General features: G+C 37.0%; 1 protein-coding gene across 1 annotated transcript in view; it reads right to left on the bottom strand.

Moving 5' to 3' along the window:
• The window catches only part of ZNF280D (zinc finger protein 280D), a 45,704-nt gene extending 26,880 nt beyond the window's left edge, over nucleotides 1-18,824 (bottom strand). The window contains exons 1-6 of the mRNA XM_010140274.1: nucleotides 18,683-18,824; nucleotides 15,053-15,118; nucleotides 14,577-14,947; nucleotides 8,005-8,122; nucleotides 3,486-3,653; nucleotides 1,028-1,137 (exon numbers count right to left, since the gene is read on the bottom strand). Coding sequence (XP_010138576.1) covers nucleotides 1,028-1,137; nucleotides 3,486-3,653; nucleotides 8,005-8,122; nucleotides 14,577-14,947; nucleotides 15,053-15,118; nucleotides 18,683-18,824 — 975 coding nt within the window. The remainder of the gene's footprint in view (nucleotides 1-1,027; nucleotides 1,138-3,485; nucleotides 3,654-8,004; nucleotides 8,123-14,576; nucleotides 14,948-15,052; nucleotides 15,119-18,682) is intronic.
• Nucleotides 18,825-23,135: the final 4,311 nt, after the last annotated feature.

The raw sequence follows: 23,135 nt of genomic DNA, 5'->3' as shown, positions 1-23,135 counted from the left end.
CTGCTGAATAATGGTTATTGTGAAGGACTAATATCTGTGATCCTATTAGTAAGGACTTCATTTTCTAATGTGGAAGTGTATCTCAGTATACTTATCCCATACAGTTTAACTAAAAATTAATTAAATACTATTAAGTAAACACACTTCTTCAGTGGTTCTTTCATTTGTTTGACGTACTCAGTGCAAAAGCTATTCTCCACAAATGATGATTAGAGAAGGAGAAAACCCTTGATTTTCCCACCACCACCACCACTGTTTTATATGTTTCTTAATTGTGTTTGGAAGCTGAAGCGGACAGTAGCCCAGTAGATCAGAATGATCTGTGTTAACAGTAACTCAGAGCCTCACAGACTTCTGTTACACAGTAGAGGCACTCCTTTTTCCGTGGGTTAGTCACACCATAGAAAGAGTGCAAAGCCATTCCTCTGCTCCCTAAAATGGAACACATATGCCTGAGAACTGCACGAAACTTTGCCAAATAACAATAAATATTTTCCAGGGAACAACGTTTCCTGAAACAATAACAAGTAGTTTTATAAGCAAACTTAAGTGAAAGCATTTTTCACAGTGTTTAAGTATGAACTACAAATCAATTTCTTCCCCTCAGCTTAACAACTTTTTTAGCTACTGAGTAACACATCACAATAAAAAGGTAAGTTTACACTGTCATCTTTGACTCAGAGATCTAACACAGATGTGGGTCAACAGGCTGCTTATTATCATAGGCACTTACCTTCATCAAACACACCTGAATCTGGCCAATCGTTCAAAAGTTTACAGCCACAGCAAAGAGAAATCATACAGAGGCAGCAAATACGCCTCAATTCACTCAAAAAATAAGGTAAAAAGAGGCACGATCTAGAGCCCTCCTGCTCCATTCTTCCTCTCCGTGACTGCAAGACACAGTGTTTGAGCTCTAGCTGATCATAGCCAGACTATCTTCATGTCAAAACACGTCACTCACTCATAACTGAACAGAAGCCCAAGTATGTTTGTTATAATGTTTACCAGCCCCAAAATATTTTACCTTCATATGATTTTTTAGAGGATCTATAAGATTGAAATGAATATTGCACTTCGGACAAGCTCGTGGAAAAGGTCCTCCATTTTTAATTGTGCTTGATGCAGCATTTGAATCTGTAAAATTTGAAATATGTTAATATTCAGAATTCACAAGCAGAATACTTAATTTAATTTTCTAGCAAAATGTTATTGCAAATTGAAACTATTACCATTGATGTAGCTGTACTAACCACAGGCAAGGTTTTACAACCATCTTTTAACTACCCTTCTTTTTTTCCAAACTGAGTTTGTTCTGTTTGATACAGATCTACAACAACAAATAAGGAAAAAACAGGAGGGGGCAAAGGTAGCATGACAGAGACTAAGCAATAATTCTGTGCACAACCACCCCCTCCACCCTCAGGATAGGATGGATTTTTGATGTTTAAGAACTTTAATTGTCAAATGACCATGTAAAATTTGTTTTATGCCATGACCTGATCATCACAATAAAGTTCAGATAACTGGTTTTGTAAACAAATTTCTCTGATTCTCAACAAGGAGAATATTTCTCAAACCTGTGCCTATTCAGATGTGCCATTCCTGTTGAGCAAAGGTGTCTTTGGAGATCTTGGAGAATAAGTCCTCTAAATAACTACTCACAGTTATGAAAGGAAAGAGTATTTCTCTTAACATAAAATGATTTTGAGCAAATACTAAAATGCTTTGCATTAGCTTAAACTTTAGTGAGTAAGATCAGGCTTCCAGCTTTCTCCAAACTGCCACAAAAACATCAGAGCAAGAGCTACTTTTCCAGGTGAAGTTCTCTTGCATTCTCAAGTAATTCACAGATCTGGAGGACTCCATGCTGAGTAAGTAGTTTAAAATAAGAGTTAAACATGGAAGAGTTTTAAGTACTACCTCAATTGCAGAGTTGACTGTACCCTGCCAGGGCTATGAAAAAACGTAGTAACAATAAATACACAAATACATCCACCTTGTAACAAGGGAATGAGAGGGTGTATGAGTTCAGAAACAACCATGTAACATCATTATACATTTTTTCACAAAAATAGTCTTGCATAGTCCATGAGATAGACACAGATCAAACAGTGTTGTTCCTTGAAGATAACCGTATTGCTAAGAATCATAATTAGGCAGAAAGTCCTTCAAATAAGTGAATGGCCTTGCAAGAGGTGTACCACAAAACAGTGCTGCAAGTCTTCAGCATTCTGGTTTATAGAACATTTTGACACATCACAGCTAACTGCAAGCTGAGTTGGAATAAGGCAGGTTCTGCAGCCAGATCTCACATTATGAGGGTGCTTCAGTGCTGGATTCTGTGACAGATTAGAAATTGCTGTGCCAGCATGGGACAGCTTACAGAAAAAACTTGTAAAACCTAGGTTCTCTACTTCCTTGTTACTAAGGTTCTCTACTTTGTTACTGCATTTAAGATACTCTGGAAAGATTTTGCTGCAATATTATAGTCACTTCCTTCTGGTTGCTGGGTAAGAGTCTGATAATAAAACAGCTGCAAACAAGACACGCAAAACCCTCAGGTATGAAATGATTCCAAAGAACAAGATCACACTGTAGGTAGCTCCTCATTTTAACAGCATAGGAGAGAATACGTGGTAGGAAGACTCAAGAATAAATCCTCATCTATTACTATCAGCTGAGAAGCACCTTTTAGCTCAGGAGGAAAAAATGCACCTAATTACGCCGAAATAGCTAGACTACCTCTCTCCTTGTAGAGAGGGAAAAATCTTTCCAAGAACATCCTCTCTTTGAAACTTAAATCCCCATCCTCCCTTCTCACTATTTTAAACTATCAAAAACACTGCTGCAGAAGTAGAACTGCAAACACACTTTGCAATAGTTAGTGGAAATACAGAATCACAGAATAATTTAGGTTGGACCTGCAGAGGTGTTTTTGTCCAGCCTCCCACTGAAAGCAAGTCCAACAGTATCAGGATGCCCAGAGCCATATCCTAAATATCTCCAAGGATGGAGATTCTTTTAATTAATGAGAATTAGTTGATAAATTCAGCAGTCAGAATTCTTTCAATCTTAATTTGCTGGTTGGTTGTTTTTTAAAAATTTTAAGTCTCAACTCAGTTCTTTGACGTAGAAAATCTGAACTATGAGTATGAGGTCAGGAACATTTATTTTGATCATCTGTCTTCACAGCCACCAAACAACTTAACTCATCATTGCTTTACAGAATTCAAACATACCTATCAAACAGTAAAGGTCTAAAATTTGAATAGGTAATAACTCAGGGTACATGGATTTGTAAAGGTATGTAAATCCCCACATAGGAAGCTTTCCCCTTACTTTAAGGGATAAGAACACAGTTACTTATCTACATTGCCTTAACAGCATTAATAACTCCGATCAACTTAAACAGTACAAGAGTGCTAGCTTTTTCCATGGAAGGGATGCACAGATGGACAGCTAGACCATTTCATCTACCCTACCTTTTGAAGATACATTTTGTGACGGTGTTACTGTTGCAGAGTTAACTGTAGGTGAAACATCTGAATTGCTTCCAGCACCAACCTCATTAGACTTGGCCTTTTTTGGGGTTACACTGTTGCCTTCAGAAGTAGCAGGACGCTTAGATACAAACACACTCTCATTCCGACCTACAGTGGTTTAAATTAAAGAACCTCAGTTTTTTTCCATAGTATATTACGAACGCAATAGTAACACCTATACTTTAAAGGATGGGCAAGTCCATGTAAAGCAGTTAAGATTTCTGGAAAACAATAAGCCATATAAAAGTTAAGAAAACAATATCCAACTCAGCCTGAATAGCTCAAGTTTCAGTGGAGAAGGAAAGAGTAAATGCAAAGAGATAGAGACCCATCCTTGAAACTCAGTAAATCACACTATGACCACCTGAATTTATTTGGCCTACTTTTCACATCTTGACCCACACTAATCTGAGACAAGGTCAGTTTACAGTGATAAAGGTAAGCTAAGCAGCTGCCTTCTGCAATGCTCACTACTTGGAACAACCTCTGCTCTTCTCATGAAAAATCTCACTTCATTTTTCTGATCCTACATTAATGCTGGTTTAGTTTGTTTAACTCTGTAAAACATTTGAGACTTCAGTCTGTATGCAAAATGAAAACAGTGTTGTAACTTCAAATGATCAATCACAGCATGCCTATTTGCTTTCTTCTGGAAGAACAGTTGATTCACTTAATGTTTGCAGTATTTTGTTTAAAAGAAAAAAAGAAAGTCATTAAAAATGTAACTTGGAAATTCAGAGGTTCCGTGCCCGATTAACATGCCAATTGGTATTTGGCTCCATCTTGTCCTCAAACCCCTGTTTCTGCCACTGTAAGGTTACCCTTGACAATGTACTCTCAATAGAGTTCAGTCCTCAGGTAGATTTGAAAGAGCACAGCTACACGTCAAGAAGTCTGAAGAGTCAGCACAGACCTTGTAAATGTCTCACTATCACAGACTGCAAACTAAACCTTAAGTTATCAAAAAACCTTAAGTTAAAAAGTTAAAGCCTTAAGACTATCATAAACCATAACAAGGACCAGACTTTAGTTCTAGACACAATGACCTGAACTAGGGACATTCTTGTATGTTCCCCTATCAATGATTTTCTTTGGGTGCAGTAAGAAACTGAATTAGTATCTTCAGAATTCTTCTCAAAAATCAGAGAACTTGAGTCACATAAAATTATTCAAACTTCTTCCGAGAACAAAAAGAAACCAACAAAAAAACCCTCCCACCCTAAGCTGTGTTTACTCAGTGGTAAATATTTACAGCTAGCAAACAGTCTGGATAGTCTCCCCCTTGAATCGACAGCAGCAGCAAAGACTCCTAGCAAGCAATGCTGATACTTGAGCATCTTGGAGAATTTACCACACTGCTTCATATATGGGAAAATGTAATTCACTTGTTATATACATATTTAATCATGCCAATGTTTTTCTTTAGCAATGTTTTTCTTTCCTTCTTTCTGATATAAACGAACATATTAAACTGAAATGACTCAGTCTATGCATTGTTTGCCTGAGGTAATAAACACATTCACAAAATAAACATTAGATACTACAACTTCCTAATTTTTAAAAAAAATTATTTATACTTGCGGTGTTAGGTATATGAGCTGGTTACACTGATATACATGTCTTCATCAGCAATAGAGCTGGATGACATCAGCATTCTTCTGTTATCACTGAGGCTATTCAAGCATCAGGCCATCAACCTCCAGCTGGAACTGCTATGTATTCAGTTATGTGTGGTCATGTAACGAGGGCCAGGGAAGAGACAGAATACCTGACTGATTTTACAAGAATCTTTGGGAAAGTATTTTGTTGTAGAAAACCTGATTTGGAAAAAAAGACTAATTTTTTACATGTTAACAAAATTAGTAATAACTTCCATAAAAAAAAGCTTGACACATCTGTGACAAAATATAGAAATACATATCTTCAAAAAGATGAGCCTTCATAACTCAGCTTACGCAACTCTTCCCAAAAAACTGTAATAATATTAAGAAAATATATATAGGTTTGCATTTGAATTCTGTTGTTTGTTCATTTTAAAATATTTAAGCCTATTTTGAAAAATAATCATACCCATTCCAAGTATTATTTAATATCTAGCTGGCATAAATTGGATTGGTTCCTCTTTTCAAGGTGCCTCTCAGCTCGTGCACAGACACGAGAATTCCTTGGATCGCCCATATTCCAGATTAGTTTGCCCAGTCCCCTACCCACACAGCTGAAACTGTCAGGGACTCCACATACTCAAGAAAGCAGAGAAAAGAAGCAGCCAAACAATTCTTGTTTGGTTTTCAGGCTGCTCAGGAGTCCCTCACTTTCACTTCATGCTATTAGTGAATGCTTCTATAAATGTTTTGTAGCTATTACGAAACAGTAGGCTATATTCATACGGTATTATTGCGTAAAATATCCAAAATGATTGCAAAAAGGGGTAAAGTATACTGGATGCAGTATAACCTTGCCGACAGTTTCTAAACAAATATTATAAACACTGCTGGGCCTGATTTTATAAATAATGTCAAAAGATACTAGAAATAGTAATAGCATCAAATATACTATAGTAATAGTCATATCAAATTAACAGAATAGGAACACGAAAGCAAAATTCCTAGGCGGCCTCTAATACATTGTCCCTCATCAACATCTCCCATTAGTCTAGTGCTGTGAATGCACGTATACAGTACAGCCAACTACTAAATACCACAGAATATTTCTTCTATTGGTTACGGCATTTTCTGTTTCCTCCAAGGAGGTAAAGTCTGTGGGTAAAATCATCTCAGAACATTCCAGAAAGCAAACCACAGTTTTACACACATCCCCAGTGTCCATCCAACCTGCACATAAGAGTTGCCAATGCTGTTTAACATCATCACCCATTTCGCAACCCAACAAAATGGTTGGCTAGTTAGCAGCTTGTCATTCCCCTGCTTAGACCTCAGAAACAAATATTTCTGTAATATTGAGCTAAAAAATAACTTCCTGATCATTTAGACAAGTCATCCTGCAGATTATCAGAGGGCTGTTCCCAAAAGGATTCTGTTTTTAAATACCATATTCCCAAATGTCTGGAATACCACGTTCCAAAATGCAAGCCAAACCACAAAATATGCATAAGCTTTCTTGTTGCAAAGTGAAATATATCTTATATTTGCCTTCTGAGTCATAAAGATATTAATGCGTCAACCCACAATTACAAACCTTTTATTTTAATTTCTAAATCCTACTGCCAACTTACAGAAATAACCATACTGTACTTAGTCTCTATTAAGACACTGAATTACAATCGTTGACACTTAATTTTTCTTGGTAAGAGACTATTACAAGTAATTTTTAAATATGCAAGCAGGTCTCAAATAAAAAAAACCCAACAACCCACAAACTTTAATTTCAAAACCAAATTTTAATACCTGTTCTTTGGAGAATAAGGACTAGAACACTAAACTATTTGAGAGAAATAAAATCTTTGCTTAGTTTACCAAACACTATTCAACCCATTATGCCAAGAATGAAGTCACAGAATAGATGGACACACGCAAGGAAATAGTTACCAGTGGAGTCTTGGTGCTGTATCTGGAGTGAATGCCTGAACTGGAGATGCAAACTCATCACATCAAGCAGAATAAACTAGCAATCACTCTGTTCTACATAGCTTGTTACTATGACCATTTAGGCCATTCACTGACATAACCTGATTCTTCCCAGAAGTAATCGAAGTGACTGTCATCTGTAACTTACGCTAATGCCAGGATTCTGGTCAGTTACCAAAAAAGTAGAATCCTTCACAAAAGAGAAGGCAAGTCCCAAGTTATAGCCTACTTAACACTGAATACACTGCATGCTTCAAATCTACTTCATCTGCTGTGACACACACACAAAAAAAGGCACTTTGTTTGGTTTTAAGTAGGTTAATCAGTTTGTGCTGAAACACAGTTTAGATAGCTGAACAAAATACTTCAGTAGTCAAACTACATACTCTTTCCTTACCCCTCCTTTTCAGACAGCATCCTTTTGATCCCACCTACTCCAACTCCTATATATAGCAGTCAGGAAATCAAGATCATCATCACAGGGAATTCACTCAGATTCAAGAGTTCTGGTACTGTTCACAGTCCTTCTCTTGTTAACTCTCATTTCTATACATGCTGATCAAAGGGTGCTGCATGTATTGAAAACAGTCTTTACGGGGCAAAAAGTTGGATTGCCAATACTTTTTGCAATCTAAAGCATTCTAAGACACCAATTGATATTATAAACAGTCTAATGTGCTGAAAAGCAAAGTCTGACAACATAAGACTTCAAAGTTTATTTCATTAAACATTATACAATGTTATGTATAGGGGGAAGAAAAAAGTAGCTATACTATATTCTAGAAATCCTATTTAAAGCTATAACCCGAAGATCTGTCCTACAGTTTAATGACATTAGGTTGGTTGTTTCTCTTAACTACTACAGTTATACCCACCTGTGACATTCACTGCTGGCCCAGTCTGGTACTGCGGAACTGCCGAGTTCTGTCTCACACCAAACAGTATACCAGATGTATTATCTGGTGCAGCTGGTGGAGAATCCATAATATAATCCTAATAAGATATTTTTGAGAAGGAAAAGAAATTCGAGGTTTAACATTTTTTCACTTGCACGTTTCAAAGGATTTATTTTCAAAACACTCCCCCAACCACCACCACCACAGCTTGGCTTTGCGAATGAAGGGTCGGGAAGGGTTTTCCCCACGCTTACTGCAAGCGCACTGATGGCTGAAAAGACCAATGCAGGATAGGCAAGTCTGGTTGCAAAAAGCACAGCGGAATGTCTCCTTGGGTGGTATAGTTGAGGCACGGTTCTTTCTGCGCTGTCTTTTCTCGAGACTGATTCTACGCGCGCTCTCAAAGGAGACAGCAGCGTTATGTATGGTGTGTTTCCAAGTCTCCCGATTGGAGGCCAGGGTGGACCACTGAGGGTAGTCAGTATGGCCAAGGCTGAGGTATCATTTCAGGGAGTCCTTATGTCTACAGAGCCATGGTACTGTCTACTCTTCTATGTGGGTCTGAATCATGGGTCATCTACTGCCATCACCTGCGACTCCTCAAACGCTTCCATCAGCGCTGCCTCCATACAATCCTAAACATCCACTGGACTGACTATGTGACTAATGTTGCTGTCCTCGAACAGGCAGAGGTCACCAGCATTGAGGCCATGTTGCTGAAAACACAGCTGCGCTGGGCAGAGCACGTCTCCAGGATGGAGGATCACTGCCTCCCTAAGATAGTTTCAAAACATATGATTGTTTAAAAGTACTCATAAGCACTCAGTACTTAACTTGATTTATAGCTATCTCCACAACATAGTTTCTTTTGACATTTTAGTAAGTTTGCAACTCCCATCAGTGGTTGTTAATTTACTCATGGCTGTGTAACAGTATAGTAAAAACAACTGTCAGACCTGGGAAAGTCTATTTTATGAAATACTACTAAACTTACTTGAATTGCTATTTGTAACTGCTTTTGTTCAAAAGTCTGATGATGTTTCAAGTTGTACTTGAATTGTTTTTCAAAAACCTAATACTTTCTTCCTTCAACCTAAACTCAGGCATTTGCCTGTTACTCTTGCGTTGACAGCCAGCTGTATTTTCAAAGATCAGAAAACACAACTCTCAGGTAGCACAAACTTGCAGCAAGCAAAAGCTTCTCAAAGCAAGATGATATTAAAATCAATCAAATTCTACTAAGCAGCCAAGCTTTAATGAAAGTAAAAGTGTATCTATAGCATGTTGCTTGGTATGGTACTCCATGATATCAATAAGAGGTTTTTTCTTTTATGCAGAGTAACTTCATAGGGACTTCTGGAAATAATACCGTCAAACCCTCTTTTCAAAGCACAGCTAACCTAAAAGTTGGTTCGGGTTTCTCAGTGCCTTGTTTTGAGCATCTCCAAGTACTGGTATCCGTTTATCCTTCAGTTTAAAAGTTTTGCCCTCTAGTACCTCACATAACCTAAAAAAAAAATTAAATAGTCCATGCTTCTTGGCTCCGGCACTGAAAACTGTTAAAACTGAACACCTTTGCTGATCACTCAAGTAAAATTTGGAGGGAAAAGAACCATGAAATTTAGTTCTCTTTAAAGATACTCAAGGTTGAAGGACGAGGTAGGAGAAACACACTTTGCAAGACCCATCATCTTAATAGGCCATTCATCCTAACATAATCTGAAACATGAAATATTTTCAGCAACAGCAATAAGGAGTTATGAAAACCTTTACAATAGAGCTAGGTTTAATTTCAACACTGCAGTATGAATGAAAAAATACTGGCACTTGGAACTGTGAATCAAAAAACTTGACACTTAAAAAAAGGGAACACCCAACACACATACACAGACTTCATCATCAACGTTATCCATGAGACAAAGGTCAAAACACTTTTAGCTGTAAAGATCAATCTCACAAAATGCTTCCCATTCACAACTATGCTACTTACTTGAAAACATTCCTGTGGAAGTTACCACATTTTTAACTACTGCCATGTTGACTAAACCGGATGGAAAGAAGTTTATTGAAGTGCACAAGTATACTCACAGGTATGACCCTTTTAGGACTCCTAAGTACCAAAAAAGATTTGAACAAAAAGGAAGATGCTTCTTCCTATCCTGTTTTTTTATTGTACATCTCTTAAATGAAGATCTTACAGGACCATTAATGATAATGAAAAGCCATTCTCTCTCCTGGTCAGTGACTTAATGCAATCTAACTGAAGTAGATAATGTCCATGAGCAGTTGTGGAAACAGTTACTAAATTTCTTTGCTCTACTTGTTATGAGTAACAGATACAGGAGCTGTAACCACAACAGAGCAGGTTTTACTGTAGCCACAATGATTTCAAATTAGCCAAGTTACAAGTTACAACTTCCATTAGGAAGTTACAAGCAAAGCATCTCAGCCTTCAAACCCCACTTCACGGACAACTAATGCTCAGGTGGTAAGCCTGTGATAGGCTCTCTTGCTGTGGAGGATGATGCACACCACCTGCATTTGAAATATGCCCAATACAGTAGGTGCACACAAAACCTCCTCCTCTTACTACTCTGGTTGTTTTTATGTGCTGCTTATGTTTTAACTTTCTTCAAAATACTAGCCTGGGTATTTTGATGACATATGTACATCTACCTAGTATATACTAAACATATCTGGCAAGCAAAAATGTAAAACCAGACATCCTGGAAATTCAAAGTCACATAGTTTTAAAAATGCTCTTTTCTGTTTACAATTATTCTTCTCACACAGTCTGGCTCTGTCATTATACATACAGAGAAGAAACAGTATCTTCCCATGCTTTAGAAAGCAAAAACATTTCAAAGAAAAAACCCAAAACATACTTGCCCCATTGATGAAAAAAAAAAAAAAACAACAAAACCACCCAACTAAAATGTACATGCAGAAAGGCAAAACCCAACACGTTCATAAACTAAGTTCTTAGGGCTCTAGTGAAGAAGTAATCCACCACCACTCTTAGTTTTCCAAGAGAGTAGTGAAAATTGGGTTCATACTGTCCATCATAAACTGCCTAACTGTGGAAACGAACATAGTAATTGGTAACCAAATCCACACAGAGAAACTACAATGCACAGTATTAGCCCTTTGCTCTCCCAGAATTAACTGGGAACAACTGGAACCTGAATCACACTCAAACTGAAGAAAGTGCCTACTGAGTAGGGAAAAGATATAGACAGAATTGGCTGGGGCTTATTGAAGAGCATTCCAAGCACCAAATTCTAGAAAACCTTCACAGCTAAGAACAAAAGTTTTCTTAACGAGGATAGCCCTGTGCTATCATACACAACAGCAGTAGTTCTGACTGAATTAGAATTGCTGTAAACAGTACGACTTAAGCCAAATTCAACTCAGAATTTATGGAACTGCATTAACATAGTGCAGCAACAAGAACACAAAAACAAGACTTTTACAGGAAGTCAGTGAATCAAGCCTGTGATTGGAAAGGGGTATTTCAAAGATAAAACTAGAATACCAAATGCTGACTAAAGGTAAATAATAGACCTGCATTTAAGGAAATTGAGGGAATGTGTGTTTCAACCCACTAGATGACCAAAGACAAGTTCCCACAGAAAAAACTGGCATCCTGAATGTCCGTTCAGAATGCAAAGGCATTCTGAAGGATGTTCAGCTAAAAAGGGGTCCTGCCCAGTGTCTAGTCATACCTCATAGTCATCTTTACATCACAAAAGTTTAATTTCAAAGGTAATTTTCAACATCTGGAAGCTGAAGCTCCAAATGTCAAACATTTCCCAGTAAAACTTATTTGAAGCCCTTGCCACTTAAGAAGGATCGAGTTAGGAAGAAACAGAAAATGTGTGTATGAAAGCGTCACAGAAAGCCCAAGGCAGAAAATCATTGACATAAAACAGTGGTCCCACATGAAATAAAGACTAGATAAAATGGAAGAAAAAATTTCCAAATAAAACTAAGGAGCTCTTGGATGAAGACAATTCAAACCAAGGACACGAACTAGAATACAGGTAGTATACGAACAGCAAATGACATCATGTGGCAGGAGTGATATTAAAAATCACTGAACTTTGCATCAAAATCTGAACTACAGTATCCCTCAAAAAAAACACACAAAAAGCACACCAAACAAGCCTCTAAGAAGTATAGAATAATCAAGTGGCAGAAACAATAGAAAAACAATAAAGTATTCTAGATATGAATTGTATTTACAATTTCAGCCTGAATCTAGAAAAGTGAAGTTGAAGAGATGCAAGATTCACTTTCAGCATGTCTTATAGAAAATAACCTAGAAAAAAAAGTCTTCCTAAAGGTACTCGATACTTTCTTAACATTCAAAGAATAGGATGTTACTTTTAGGATAATTTAAGAAAATTAAGAGCTCATTAACACTATGATCAAAATGTCACCACCGTAAAGAAAACATGTACAGTAATTTCAGCAGTAGAGAGAGGTTTTAAGAGAGTACAGAATATGTATGCGCTGCATATCCCAGGAAAGGATGCACCACTTTCTAAAGCATGTCAGTCCGTCTTGGAATAGACGGAACTGACTAGAACATGGTTAGAAATCCTTTTGCATGCCATGTACCTTGAAAGTCATATTTCAGGCTGCAACTTCTTCAAATAGATGTTTCTCTACTCTGCCAGGGAAGAACAACCACCTGCAGACTTCAGCCAAGTAGGACTACAAAGCTTAACTAAAGTCTCATCTGTGATATTCCTGTCACAGGAAGAAAGTAATATTCGATGAAAGAGAAAGAACTCAAAGAGAAGTGTTGTATGCAGAAGTGTCTTTAAAACAAATCACTCATGAGTTACATCCAGCTTGCCTTTTGGGGAAGTTCAGCTTTCCTAGGTCTGTTTACTTTAAAGTTTTTTAATAAAAACAATGTAGAGGCCACTAGCAGCTTTATGTCTCTGTTCTAATACATGAGCATCTACGTGCGAGAGAAGAGGGCTTTCTTTTGCAGTGAAGATTCTTCAAGACATTCTAGCACTCTTTTGAAGGATATAATAAAGCAAACTATGTTGTAAATAACATTTATAAAAATAAAACTGACAGACTTGAAAAGTGTATACACAATGTGAAGTAGCAGACCTTTCTGTATTAATCTGTCCTGCTTTACAAAGACAGATTTAAGATGACTCCAGAGGCAACCTACATATCCTACTGATATCTGGACTTCTGATTTTATAATTTTTTAGGCCTTCTTAGATACACTGGCAGACTGATTTAGCTAACTCACTTCACCAGGCATGGCCACAGCCTCTCTCTGCCATCTATCAATCAGCTGCTGAAGACTCAAAATTGTAAAGTATAGAGTTCTTTCCTAATGAATCCACCAGCAATTCAACTACCCAGCTGACAGGCAATGATTACATTGCAATGTTTTTCTTAAATACAACACCCCCACACCTTCCCATCAGCAATGATTCAGCCACAAGTCTTAAGAACTCCTAGCTCTCATGTTTTAATGGCCTTATTAACTCTGTTCAGACTGATTGCCCCCTTCAGCAAATGCAGAATATATTAGGCTGCATGATTTTTATTTACACCAAAGGACTGACGATTGGGACAAGCGCAGGGATGTATATTTGCACGGACAGTGGAGATAGTACCTACTGTCAGGCTTCATTTTAACCTGATAGTAGTAGCTAATATTATAAGCACATCATCTGAACATTTCAGCCTAAGCTATTTTAAATAAAGGTATCACATCACAGTTTACCTCATACAAATATGGAATTTTAATCTTCATTCTCAGAAATGTCCAACAGCTAAGGCAATAAAACCAGCACCTCACCAACTCCATAAAGTTATCATTTTGAGGTTCCTTGGCAATCCAGGAATATTGGGGATACATGATCTATGTGCATAATTTCCATGCGCTTTTCAAACAAGTACATTGCCAAATTGTTTCATCTACTGACCCTGCAACTTTTGGTTGCCTAAGTCCTCCTTACCATACTACCGTTTCACTACAACTGCCACGTGAATCAAAAAGCAAAAACACCTAAGAGACTACCACTACCGCATTCTCTCAAAAAGTGAAAATCCCAAGAGAGGTACTGTAAAAATCAGGTGGGAAAAAATACAAAGTTATTTTAAACACCAAATGCAAGCTATTTAATAATTAAGTAATTTATCAACATGGAGGATCCATCTCCAAGTAGAAAAATCTGCAAAGTTTAGAGACCTTCCATCATTTCTCCACACAATATAAACAAAGTAACCTAAACAGGACTAATTTTTCTTATGCCTAAGATGTTTAATGTAATTCCACTGTTACTAAAGCAGCTATCTTTGAGTCTTGTAAATCAGTATTTTCAAATATATGTTTTAATTCACCAGTGCAAGGTTATAGTCCTAGCATATTTACAGCTTATATAATACTAGTCTATAATCTAAGTCCAGGTCTTCAAATTAGACTGAGTCAGTATGTTCCTCACTAATGTATTCAAAAGTAATTCAAATGGTACCTGAGTATTTTACAATTTAAGGGAATAAAAAATTACCTGATCGAGTATTACAGGCTGTGCTGTTACAGTAGTCACTGGCCGGGATACAGGTTGAGCCTCTACAGGAACCACGGCACTTCTTGATACTGGCTGTGTCGTCACTGGAATGGTTACAGGTCTGCTCACAGGCTGGGATATTCCAGAACTTGACCCAGGCATCTGCTGTGTTGATAAACATCCAACAGCTGGTCTCTGCAGTGTTTGTGAAGTTCCTGAAACATTCACTGGTATAGACAAGGGCTTAACCGCTACAGAGCTAGCTGTAGGTCTGGATACAGACTGAAAGACTGATGAAACAGGCATGGCACTGGGGCTGGAGGCAGGTGTCGCATAATGGTGACTGTCAGGCTTGAATGTAGTAACTGCACCTGTTGCAAAGGATTCCAAAGTCATATTAAGATAACTTTATAGTCAGATGTTTCGTAAGTGTTGTAGATTTTGTTTTTAATTACCATATTAGGACAATTAAGTACCTCTACTGGGTGCACCATTCTGTATCCCCCTTCGTGATGAGCTGAGGTTGACTCTGTTCAATATATCTGTCAAAAGTTACATTTATCTTAATCGCAGTTAAATTAATAGCTTAATAGCTTTTCAAATTAAAAGCAGCATTCATATCAACTAATTAAGCCAATTAGGGTTTGACTTTTAAGTTAGAATATTATTTCTAAAATAAATACCTGGCAAAACAAAGCGTCGTTTGTACAAGTTATGTTCTTCTATTCCCTTTAGGCTAGTTCACCTAAGAATCTCAGTTTTTATTTTCTTGGAGATAGATTAACACACAAATATGAGTGCAAACAAAAAAAAGAACATTTCATAAATATTTAGCTTTGCTGATTAGAATGCGTTTATTCGCTTCTGTTTCTCATATACGGTCCCCAAATACTAAAACTGCCCTACACTAATGGAAACATTTTCTCTAAAGCAGTAGCTACAAAATTTGCTTCTGTATTACAGGAAAACCAGGACTTACAAACTTGTTTTTCGACTTCATGTTCTCCATTTTCCAATGCAAAAGAAAAAAAAAACAGACCAGCAATCAAAGGAGTTGTGTTGGAACTGCATTACAAAAGGACTGATTTTCTTACGTATCCGACAGGGCAGTCTACGACCAGAGTTCTAACTATCAGAAACACATGGAATTCCTTAAGAGTTGATGTTTACTCTCTAACTATTGCCAGCAATATTCCCCAGCCTTTTATGTCTTAGTTTGGAGTTGCTGATCATTCCAGAACATTACAAAAATACTAATCAAATAAAAATATTTTTCTATCAACAGATTCTCAATTCTGTTAGTGTTCCTGTCAAGTTTCTTGCTCCGACATGTGAAAATATGCATATGAAATTAGATTGATCCTCCAACATCTAACCAACAAGGTTTAAAATACCTTCTCAAACCAGGGTCAACTTACACGAGGATCTCAAAACAATGGATATCACAGGAGGTACACATTGCGTTTAACAACCTTAAGGACATTTCCACCAGCTATGGCTCATTAGTATACACTACTCAGATTGATAAATAAATCTAATAGTAACAGAGCTCAGAAGATCCCAGCTCTCTATCTCTCACCTGCGGATAGATCATACTAATAAAAAAGCAGCTGCAACCAACAGATCCAAACACATTTGCATTTTTTAAGATACGAAAATCTCATAACGCGCAAACAATTCACACCCCAAAATACAGATTTAACTATTCTTAAAAAGAGTATTTCAGGAAGTCAGTGATTTGAAGTTATAAACTAGATTTACATGACTCAACTGATTCATCATAGACCTCATGTGTCTTTTCCTGACCCCCATCAAAGTGTTATTTGTCCTGCTCAGGTAAAACGGCACTTAAGTGTAGGAAAACTAGCATGCAGAACAATATTTTAAAGTAGCAACAAATTACAGGTTTGTATCATTATGAAAAAGGAAGAGAGAAAAATGAGCAGTAACTGTAGGAAAAATGAGTAGTTGTAGGAAATGATAAAGGGAACAAATGGTGAATTACTTTTCATCCCAGTGAACTAATCCTCCACTACACCAGAAAAGGCACTTAGACTCGTTGGCACAGCATCATGTACAATAAAGTTGGGGTTTTAACTATTTCAAGTTTTCCACACCAGACTGTATAAAAGCTGATAACTGCATTGTCTGCAAAAGTTTTAAAAAAATTTGCTAAGCATTGCAGAAAATACACCTTTCAGAAAAATTAAGATCTACAACAAGTTTCCATTTGTCATGTAATTTTTCAGCTGATCAGACAGGAATTTTCTGAAGTAAAAACTAAACAGTGATAAGCAAAGTTGAGCTTGCTGTGTCTTGCCTCTCACCAATAACAAACTGAAGCCTGACTACTGCCAGGCAGTACTACTTACAAGCCAGAGAAGAACTGAGGTCATTTTTCCATAGCTGTTTTTGATAGTGAAGTAGAAGATTACAAAGAGAAAAGTTGAGGAAAGGGAAGGAAAAGAGATAAAGTAGTAAGTTATACCGTGAGTGATTTTACTTGTGTCAGGACCAAGTATGGATAGCACTAGAGTAAGATGCATACATTGTAAGTCTCTGTCTTTTACCAAAATTCTTGGAAGTTGTTGAATCATACCAAAATCAGAGTTTTCACCTGAACTATTTCTATCCTTTATGACTACAAAAAAAAAAAATCTTGAGACTATGACTGCAATGAAACTTGGCGTATCTGTTGTTCCAGCGTATGCCTAGTGTCTTAATAGTTGTTCTATGCTGTGACCTAATGTCAACAACCAACACCAATCCAGAGGTCTCTGGACCTTCCAGAAAACAGGAAGGATATTTTTCAGTCCTTCTAGAAATCTGTAACTGCAGAAAACTTCCTAGAGTAATTTTAAAATATTCTTCAAAATTCCAAGAGGATCTACAGCATTTCAAAAATATTGACCCTTAACTATTTTCAGGTGAGGAACTCTAACATCAATTTCAGTATTTCTTTAATATTTAAATCATAATTTTCCATTTGTTTAAGCTAGTGTAAGAAGCATTAGACTTACTATCTCAGTGACAAGAAAGTGAAATAGAGTTCAGATGCAAGATGAAAGTATTGTGAACTGAAATGACTGAACAGCTTCAAAATCCACGCAGGAGAGTGTGACAGAGAGCCTAGTTCAGCAATTTGTCTTGAGATTCTTCACTGCAAACGAAACACCTTCAGAAAACAACTACAGAAATAGTCTCAAATACAAGCATAGCTGAGATGAGGCAGTAAACCTCACCAGGTTTATTAGATTTTCACGTGTATTCAATAGCTAGAGAAACCTTGGGTCAAACCTCTTCACAACTGACTACACAATAGATGGCTGCACACAGAAATCAAAAAGTTTCATTACTAAAACTAATGTAAGAAAAATAATGTTCTTCTTTACTTACCTGCCAAAGCCCAAGCACAGGACAAACATGGAATCCTGACACATCTGCTGTCATCACAACCACCTAACCTCACTCCCTGCACTGGGAGAAAACTACAGAACTTGATGAAAAAAAATTCTTTATTTTACAGGGGATGAATTTATTAATAAAAACCTCTTCCTTAACAGAGAGGCTTCTACTAATTTCAAATTAATCACTTTTCCTGATTGTGCTTTTATTATAGATACTTAAGATGTTTACCTCGGTTTTGTCAGAATGATGTCCACCCATCCACTGTCCACCAACACACGAAACACAGGGTGGAGAATAAAGAAGGACCGTAACAATGCAGACTTAAATTCATGCACATTCTTTTGCATGCTTCTAAGTATGTAACTAAATATCAGGTATATTGAGAGCAACTGCATGCAAGGTTTTAGCACTGTATATATTGAATTTTTAACCATATTTTGCTAATGCTAAAACCTTCAAGTGTCCTTGTTTTGACTTCAGGGATTTAGGCTTAGATGTAGACAGAGCCGTGTATAACCTGGGGTTTAGGACAGAATTTCTTAGAGAACTGCAGTTTTCAGTATGACAGTGACCTAAAGAACAGCTTTAAGATGCAGAATTTCCTAAGTGTTACTGTTAAAACTTCTATATTTTCAAAGTAATTTTAAAGTTTTACACCTTGAAGTATCAGTTTTAAATTGTGGAAAATGTTATCTTACATGTACTAGCTGGCTTTGAGCTTGAGATTTCCCCAACAAAGATTGGCTCATCATCATCATCATCATCTTCCTCCACTTCTTTCATTCTCTTTTGCCATGGTTCTAGCTCCTCTTCTTCACATTCCATAAATAATTCTGCCATCTTGAGACTAGACAGTAAAAACCAAAACATGCATATGAAAACCATATTTTCACAAAACAAATATTCCACTCTTTAAAGAGAACTGCGCTTGACCATAACTCCCATAAAACAGTCTTCCCCATCCCATTCTATACAGGCTGACCTGACACAAAAGATCTTCAAAGGTCAACGCTACATCACCTTCCTGATAACTACTTGAATTCTCACCTTTGCTATTAAAGGTGAGAAAAGACCAAAGACATCCTTCACGTAATTTAAAGCATTTTTGTACAATCCACCAGAGGAAACCTCTGACATCACAGTGAAATGCATCTTTTAAGAAATAATCCTAGTCCAGGTAAGCGATTCACAAGAAATGTGGAGATCCTATGAGGAAGCATGTAACATACCTGGTACAACTGAGTTACTGAAACACTAGTTACAGCTTTACTCTCTTTGCATCTAAAAAAAAAAACCAGCCCAAACAAAAAACCCTACCCAAACCCACAACCTACCACAGTCCTACAAATTTTGTAAGATTTTTCACATTTTATTTAAAACCCCCAAAAACCAAAACAAAATCCCCCCAAACCCACACAACGAAACAGAAACATATCACCCACAAAAACAGTACCTCAAACAAAAACCCACACAACAACAACAACGCCCCCACATCACAACCACAATGCATGGCACACCGTTTTCATTTTCAATTAGGACTTGATAAAAATTTTGCATAGATCTCATTAAGTCCCTTGTGCTTAGAGACTTGCTTTTGCAATAGCCATGTACCAACACAGTAGTGAAACTATGTAGCTTTTTGAATCAACCAAATTAACACCAGCACCTCTAATCACAAAGTGGGTTTATTTGGTTTCAAGAAATGTTGATGACCAATGAAGTTTTATTCTTTCCTTTCACACCCCCAACACAATCTTGAAGATATTTCTGAAGAATACAGGAAAATAAAAACTTTCATATTTCTTCACACACAAAACCAATAATCTAATTTGTAGTAACACCAGTAATTTCATAAAACCACAGAGCTGTCTCGGCAGTAACCAGGATCAGGGTCCCAATACCACGGTGTTTACTTTGCCTTAGACATGGAGCTTTACAAAATTCAGCATCTCCATTTTTTGGTAAATTGGAGGGGAAACAACATACTTTTGCATGAGGAACCTAATAGTAACTCCAGCCAGCATAGGAATTCCTTTAAATTAATGGCCAGTAAAGCACATGAAATTCATTCGTCATTGGACTGCTTCCACAAAGAATGAAGAACATCCAAGCAATAGTTCCTTTCACGAGGGCCACAACCAAGATAAGAGTATTTCTAGTCTTACCACTCCCTACAAGAAACAATACTTTCATTTTTGTGCTGATGTAACACTTACCTGACAAAGCAAACTAGTTAAGGAAGTCTGACTTCCAGTATTATGCAGAGGTAGTTATCTGACAGTCTAACCCCCTGAACCTAACAGCCAGGGCATCTGACCAGCACTAATGTATATGATTATGTCGTTAAAGACTATCCAACCTTATACCCAAGGTGACAAAATCAAGATTAGATTCATAATCATAACCTGGCATTTATTAAACCAAATTATTTATCTTGTAATATGAAGTGGGTGTTTATTGAACACATTTCTGTACAATTTCTCACTATTTTCTCCTTTCCAAAAATACTTCGAGAGCAACACATATATTACAACATAGGATGGCCTTGCTTTTTTGAAAGTATAATTACACAAAAATAACAATATCTCTCATTATTTATCAAAAGCATTGGAAATGGAAGTCTTCAGCACAGACACATTGAGAAAGTGTCTAATAAGAAAATTTGGGGACAGGCTCTAGAAATAATTAGTTGATGACAGCTTATCACAGGATCACGCCCCTGTTGGCATTAAAGTGCCTGAGAACGGGGCTGCTGGTGTTACACACCATCCTGATAATATAAAACAGCAGAGCTATATTCCTTCCTTCCTTCATCAGCTTAAGGATGCTGAAGTTAAACTGGGTGCTAAGAAAGAATAAGACACTGAACCAGATTCTTGTCACAGGAAGAGAGAGACTATTAAGCCAATTTCCACTTCACAGAGACAACAGGTGCCACGGTCTCAGAAAGAGAATCAAGCCTGATCCTCTTCTGTGAGAGGACATTGTTTAGAAGACCTTTCCTTTACTCACACAGAGGCAAAGTTTGTTAGACTTCAAGGCAAGTTGAAATACCCTTTTCAGAGACTTTTTTCATGGAACTGACATCATAAATGGGTTGTGATTATTTTTATTCGAAGAAGTAAGTTTTATTTGACCTCAGGGTAAAAAGTAATCAATTATAAAATGCGCTCAGAGAATGCAAATGAGAGCACATGTAATTTATATCAAAAACACAAAACAGGCAGGAGCAATCTATGTTAGCAGAATTCTAACAAGATAACCTCAGCTACACTATAACGCAGGTTTTTTTTTTTCCAATACAGTTAAAACTAGTTTTATAATACAGGCACGGACTTTCAGAAAGTTATACCAACTGGTGGCACCTCTTATGGACGTTTTGTTTTATGATTCAGGATGTATACATTAAACTATTCTCAAAAGGTGGCTCAAAGCATATGACGGCTTTTAAAGATTATTTCAGATATTTTAATCTAATGTTTTGTATTTCAGTGCTATGATTTGAAGCCAAGCTTTCACTAACTTTTCTCCTGGCAACAAATCCAGTCTAATGAGTTCCCACCCTGCTCCTGCACTGCTCCCTCAATCGTGCTAGTACGACTTTTCACAGGACTGTGACATGAGCCAGTGCAGGTTGAAAATAATGTGGCCCACTAACTGTTCTACCAGCACAACTGAGAGGTCAAAAAAATCTGTGACCTGAGCAATCAAACTTGCAGTAAAGGGAATGGATTTGATTACAGGAAGTGCACAGGAACTGCTCAAATGGCCTCCATGGCCAAAAGAAACACCCACATCCGTTTTTAGAGTACAACTAGCTTCCAAGTTTTCAGCTACATTATTGTAAAAAATGCATGCCAGGAACCCTGCTAGTGGTTGCTCTCAAAGGCAAAACCATCAGTGAATCCTTCCTCTGCTCTCCCCAAGAATTTCCCAGTGGAGTTGCAGACACCAGTATAAGAAACATAAACCTACTGACAATAGACTTTACTTACTCCATTTTTAAGTAGGTGTGAACATATATATACATGCATATACACATCTTAAAGGTAGTCCACGATAATCTGAGACATCATTCAAAATTCCAATGCAACTCTATATGTATGTAATCAAAGAAACTGTTTAGACCATTCTAGGCTAAAAAGTGTTAAAACTATGAATAAGTTCTTTAAAACATTTCAAAAATATCACTAGACTATATCAAGATAGCGCCTTAAAAGGCAACCATCCAGCAAACATTAAGTGTAGTCATAGAAGTCCATTAGGCAGGCACAGATAATCAACAAGCTGCAAAAACACAAGTCCATGGAACACTTACTATAGATAAGCAATGAACTGAAAGCTTAATACAAGACAGAAAAAAGATTGAACTCATTGCACAAAAGAGCAGTGAGCTTCTGATGTTTTAAAAGCACTAGTCTGGACATCTTTATTTATCAGGGCAATTATGTTTAAAGATACCTAACTTTATTAAAAGCCAGTTGACTTATATCCCAAGTTTTTTGTTAGGTTTTAAAAGCACTCACACAGAAACCACAAAAATGATACCAACGTTAGTAAATGTAACAAAAGTGTAACAGCTGTAGCAAAAACAACAGAAAGCAATCCACAGAAGTGCACCTTAAAGATGCAGAAATTAATACTGTAGAAAATCATCACAAATGCAGCCGCAGTAAGATTCAGTGCTACCAAAAACCTATTTATGGCCTTAGAAGCAATTCACCTGTTCCACTCCTAAGGTCAAAGATACTTCTTTAGATTGGCTTAAAATAACTGAAACCAAAACACTAGAATGAAATTGGTAGCGAGCTTAAAGAGTGAGGACATCTACATTAACCAGAAAGTTCTCAGACTAGCTTTGTTTGTTATCTTTCCATAATAGTATATCAGTGAATTATTCAAACTTTTTCTTCCTCCAGTTTAATAACGGCACTGGAAATGAACAAGGAAGTTTTATTATTTACAATACAGATCATACAGTGAACGCCAAGGTTGTATTTTTCAGACAATTTCCCATACAGGCACATAACTTTGCATCATGTTAGCTGCAGAGGAGTGCACAATCCACAGCTTCATCTGGGCTGCAAGCAACTGTATTTTGAGTGCTGCATTTGTTCCTGCAGTTAAGAAATTATGATCAAGCTGAAACTG

Source organism: Buceros rhinoceros, unplaced genomic scaffold (assembly GCF_000710305.1).
Source record: "Buceros rhinoceros silvestris isolate BGI_N320 unplaced genomic scaffold, ASM71030v1 scaffold19077, whole genome shotgun sequence".
Lineage (NCBI taxonomy): Eukaryota > Metazoa > Chordata > Aves > Bucerotiformes > Bucerotidae > Buceros > Buceros rhinoceros.
The sequence above is the reverse complement of the archived record's forward strand: the minus strand, read 5'-3'. Positions and strand labels throughout refer to the sequence as shown.